Source organism: Haliaeetus leucocephalus, unplaced genomic scaffold (assembly GCF_000737465.1).
Source record: "Haliaeetus leucocephalus isolate CR32 unplaced genomic scaffold, Haliaeetus_leucocephalus-4.0 Scaffold687, whole genome shotgun sequence".
Taxonomy (NCBI): domain Eukaryota; kingdom Metazoa; phylum Chordata; class Aves; order Accipitriformes; family Accipitridae; genus Haliaeetus; species Haliaeetus leucocephalus.
In genome coordinates this window covers 4769739-4774864 of record NW_010973123.1, presented here as the reverse complement: position 1 = coordinate 4774864, position 5126 = coordinate 4769739, and the positions used below count along the sequence as shown (strand labels likewise).

Below are 5126 nucleotides of genomic sequence, written 5' to 3'. Positions count from 1 at the left end.
GGGGGGGGGGCGGGAGACTAAACCTCTAAAAATAAATTATAAACAAAATCTACTTAATTGTTTACCTGAGAAGATCTCTCTGAATGATTAAACAGCGAAGATAGTCAGCCATTTTCTTCTGCATTAGTGCTAACCGTAACCAGGCCCGGGCACGGCCCAGTGGTGTTCTGAAAAAAAGGGCATGAAGACAAACAGTCCCAAATCTACAATATATCAATTAATTCACCATCTTAAACATCTTATCAGTCTATTGGTAGAGCAATTGGTATTTCTGAAAGGGTATTTTAAACTATTAGTTGAGCAATGCAGTCTGGGAAGCCACAATGTCTAGGCTTTCACTCTAAGCTTTGGGATAATATCAGAACAACTTTCATCAACTCAGCTGGGCTTGGGAGCAGACCCTGGAAAGAACAGGAACAGAGAAAGCACAAGAGCCTGCCAGTAAAATTAACTGTTTTACTCAGAGAGTGAAAACACGCAACTTTCTACACATTGTTGTATTTCGATGTGCTTTGGTCTCACACAGTATGTGGCTAGCAGTATGGAAAGAATTTTTAAGAGTGGTGCAACCTTCTTCTTAAACTGACAGTGCCTGTAAAGATAATCTTGAAATCCTGTTTCTAGCTGAAGTAAAATCTCTGCAACAGTTCAGACTCCTTTCTGCAACTTGCTTATAAAGTCTTCAGAGGAATTGTGAGAAAAGTAATGGAATGTCCATTACAACTCATCACACAAGCTTGCCTTCCCAATCCTGCTCTCTGGGTCTACAAAACACGTACTGAATTCTAGCTTTAACTCATACTTGTTTACAAATTCAGTGGTATCTTAGAAAGACAATTCAAAAAACATGAAAAAGTATGTAACCAGCAAACATTAATATCCAACAAATTAAACCTGGACCATTAGATCCTCCTTTTCTAGTGCTTGCACACTTAGAAGTAGTAAGCATCATGATAGGAAGAGCGTAACACACTTGGCAAAGGGTATTATTTCATCTGGTCTGACACAAGTCAATAATAATTTCTATACCTATGTGCTTTAGATAAGGTCTAAAGCTATAAATTATAACCCTTACACTGCCATATAACAATCACAACGTAACTAAACCCTTTCGGAATTTAATGTACAGCCAATTATAAAGCTAAATACAAAAGCAGAATGCAGAGGAATGGGAGATTGTAGTTCACAGCATAAATTTACATTTGAGAAGGACCCTACACACAAGAATCTGAAAAGCTGCCTAATACTTTCCTCTTCAGTATGTTACCTGTTGTTTTTATACAGTGTTTGCTGACTAGACTCACATGTTTGCTCCAGTTCTCAACTGCAGACTGTTTGATACACAACCTGTTCCTTTTTGCACCTTTTTTGTCCACCATTCAGAAGGAACATCAGAAAAAAACATAAAGATACTACTTTTTTAGCTGTTCTGTGCAGAACATGAAAAGCTAGCAAGATTCACCTGTGCTCTCCCCAATATCACGTGCTAGCTGTTCAAAGGCTTGATTAACACCAAATGAAATCATGAGACATCTGTAGATTCTCCATCAGGTCCTTCATTTTCTTGCTGTATTTGACCAATACTACTTACTTAAGGCCAGGCAAATCTCTGACACTTGCTGCTATTTCCTCAGCTTCTGGATATAATTTCTCCACAAGTTCCAGAGGACCCCAGATGGTTTTATTGTAACTTAGAAAGGATTTTCTTACTAGGAAAAGAAAAATTAAGTAACTGAATTAATTTAAATTACTGGAGTAGCTTTCTTCAAAATAGCTGGTATGATGAAATGGTTAACTGCTGAGCCTAGACTTCCAGATAACAGATAATTTCGACACTGGTCAGTTCACCAGTATCCAAAGCCATCTACCGAATTACTTTGCTGTGAACATAAAATTGCTGCGCTAGAACAAAATAATGTAAAAAGGATGACTAGCTAAAAATATTAAGCTACATACATACATACATGCAGTTGTGGTAATCCCTAGACCACTTACAACAAATGGTATATAAAAGAAAAAGTTATGGAAATACATGTTGTGAAGTATTAATAATGACACTATTAACTATAAAAGGTGACAATTTACATATTTTCTTCACTTCTTAAAACAACATAATACACTTTGATTTTTATCTCATTCAAGAAAGAAAAGAGGAAAAATGGCATGTTTGGGATGAGAAATATGCAGCTAGAGCAATTACCACACCTTTAAGGCCATGCTTCAGGCAGTGCTCCATGACAACAAAGAACTGTTGCAAAGGTGGGTAGTCAGAATCCAGAGTGCGACCAAAGCTCAAAGCTGATTCAATGAGTCCTTTGATACTCAATTTAGCCATGTTCAGTAAATTTGCTCTTTCTACAGCTGTAGGGTCCTTTACAGCTACGACAATAAAGAAAAAAAGTTATGGTTCAAGTTTTAGAAGAGACACAAAATAATAAAATGCTTCATGGCCGCCTTGTTCAAAGAGAAACTTATCTTAATCTAGATAAACTCAAAGGAATAATTTATTAAGTGCTATAAACCACCATGTTATAGAAAAGCACCCACTACAACAAACACCCTTACAGATCTTATATTGTTTTAATAAGTGAATGAAAAAACGAGGCTGGAAATGTCAGTTCTAGGGTACCGTGTTGTCTCAGTACATCTCGAAAGCAGCTGGTAACTGCAAATTAACACAGGCATCAATGCTGCACTCAAAAGCTCTGCTGTGTAACAGCAATCAGTGCTCTTACCATGATATCAAAGCAGCATTCCTATTAATGTAAGTATCTATTTGGTGTATTATAGTCTACCTACAGAAACAGACATCATACTTCTTATAATGACTTTCCACTGTAGTCTTAATTTCTGTGACATAAATACATGCTTTCCTTCCTAGGCTGTACGTAGTCTCAGCCAGTAAACCAGAGGCAGTTTCAGGAAAATATTACATATTACATACTTAAATTTCAGTTTCTCATATAGCTACAAAATATTTTCTACACAGGAAAGCTTAAGAACTAAAGGTTTTGCTTTAACTTAAAAATGTTTTTGGTAAACTTTACAAAATGTACACTATAAAAATACATTTGGGGATTAAATCTAGTCAGTAAAAAACCCCATAGCTTTTAAAAAATCTTAATCTGACAGAATGGACATGGTTCCTCTTCTCAGAGCTCCTGCTACTGAAACCAGAGTGTTCAGGAGATTCTTAGTTTATTTTCATTTGTAATGAAGCAGTTCAAACATTCAGGCCACCCTCTGTTTCACCAAACTGAAACAAAGACAAAACAACTCTCTGTTTATGTAACTTGGAAAGAAGCAAAAAAAGTTGATGATGTACTGTTTTCTGCTATTTGCAATTAGATCTAACAAATTAAGTAAAAAACAAATGAAGAACACAGATCATCTTTTTTAAGGCATTGAGACACAGATGTCACAATATCTATATAGATTTGTGTCTGAAAAAATGTGAGCTTCTTCCCCTGCCAATTTGAGTATGCAAAATTGCGTATCCCTTTGCACATCAGAAAGCATAAAGAACTCTACACATTAAAACCCAAAACAAAAAAAACCCAAATAATTTTAACAGATGGATACTTTCTCAGTTCCTCAAACAGCAATGAAATTACTTGTCTCACAAATCACTTGTACCACAGCTTTAGGTATTTATGTATGAGATATCAAAAACTTAGAAAATTACTTTCTAATTCTGTATTCCTAACTGCCTGTCAAATATCAAATTACCCTATTACCATACAACATGACCTATCTCAGTTTTCTAGAAAAAAAAACAATGACTGAGATGATGTACCTGAGATAACCTTATAGAGACTACTTTTATAGTCTCTCAATTTACCACTACTTCAACAGAAAACACTAGAAGATGTTAGAAGACATAGCAGACAATGAGCAACAGTGCTCTGGCAAAAATTTACCCAGTTAGCAGTCACAGCTCACTAGTTTGTCTCTTGACTTCCTGACAGCTCAGCCGCCGGGGACTGAACCAACCCTACCAAGAACAGCATCAGTACCCTCGTCTGGAACAGATGGAGGCTTGCAACAAGAAGAGCATTTCTGTTGCTAAAGCTCACATCAGACTTCCTGCCTTTTTATTAGGTTTGCTATTGACAGCGCTAAACACAAGTGTTATCGTAGGAAAAGCCTCGTTCAATTCAGACTTCAGGTGGATACCTCTCCCTCCCCACGTATTCGGTCCATTTCCCCAAAGGCATCTTGCAAATTGCTTTTTCAGGCGACCTCATTTTGACTTTTGGAGCTGATCCTCCCCACAGACAGCCTTCCATGTCTACTGCCCTTTTAATTGTCAGACCCCTCTTGCCTGGTCTTTCTGAGGCATCTTAGGTGCATTTTAAAGTGTGGTCTAGCTATTTTTCTTCACCTGCTTCTTCAAAAAAAAAAAAAAAAATCAAAATTTAGAATTTCACATGGCATGGTTTTCTAGTAACTGCTGCTCAGAGATTGCGTGGGGTAGACTGTCCATACGTGGAGCAAAATGAGCTGCAAAGGGCTCTGAAGGGCTCTTCCCACCCCAAAGCAGCAGCCCCCGAAGGGACTATTTGCAGGTGGCACCGATGTTGCCAGCCTCACCAGGGTCTGACTAGCAAGGTTTGGCCCAAAAAAGACAATATTCCTCCCCCCGTTTGGATGAGCAGCAAAACCCTTACTGCAAACAGTATTTGTGAAGGAAAAAAAAAACCAAAAACCAAACCACAACCAAAAAAGAAAACCCCAAGCGTGTAGTCGCTACGGCTACAGGCTGAACAAGGACTCCCTGAGTCACCCGACAGCTGGCAGAAAACAAGTATTTTCCTCCACTAAAGCCTCCTCACCGGCATAAACCCCTCAGCCTCCCACCACCCGGCTTCCATGAGCGCCGGCCGCACCTCCCAGCCACAGGGAGGGAGGGACGGACTGAGGGGGACCCGCCAGCGCCCGGGCCCCCGCCCCGGCTGACAGACCGCGGGGCCGGAGGCCGCCCCCGAACGCCAGGCCGCCACTGCCACCCCCCACACACACACCCTCTCCGAGGCCGCAGGCCGTCCCCAGCGCCTCTCCCGCCGCAACGGACATTTTGTGCCCGTGCGGGCGCCGCCGCAGCGCGGCTCGCAGCCGTTCCCCCC

At 40.1% G+C, this 5126-nt stretch overlaps 1 protein-coding gene across 5 annotated transcripts in view; it reads right to left on the bottom strand.

Moving 5' to 3' along the window:
- The window catches only part of RUFY2 (RUN and FYVE domain containing 2), a 24420-nt gene extending 22046 nt beyond the window's left edge, over positions 1–2374 (bottom strand). For all 5 annotated transcript variants that reach the window (XR_775177.1, XM_010579964.1, XM_010579965.1 and 2 more), the window contains exons 1-3: positions 2206–2374; positions 1592–1709; positions 66–167 (exon numbers count right to left, since the gene is read on the bottom strand). Coding sequence is in view for 4 of the 5 variants with exons in the window: in XM_010579964.1 (XP_010578266.1) it covers positions 66–167; positions 1592–1709; positions 2206–2335 (350 nt within the window). In the remaining variant the exon portion in view is untranslated. The remainder of the gene's footprint in view (positions 1–65; positions 168–1591; positions 1710–2205) is intronic.
- Between the last annotated feature and the right edge of the window lie 2752 nt (positions 2375–5126).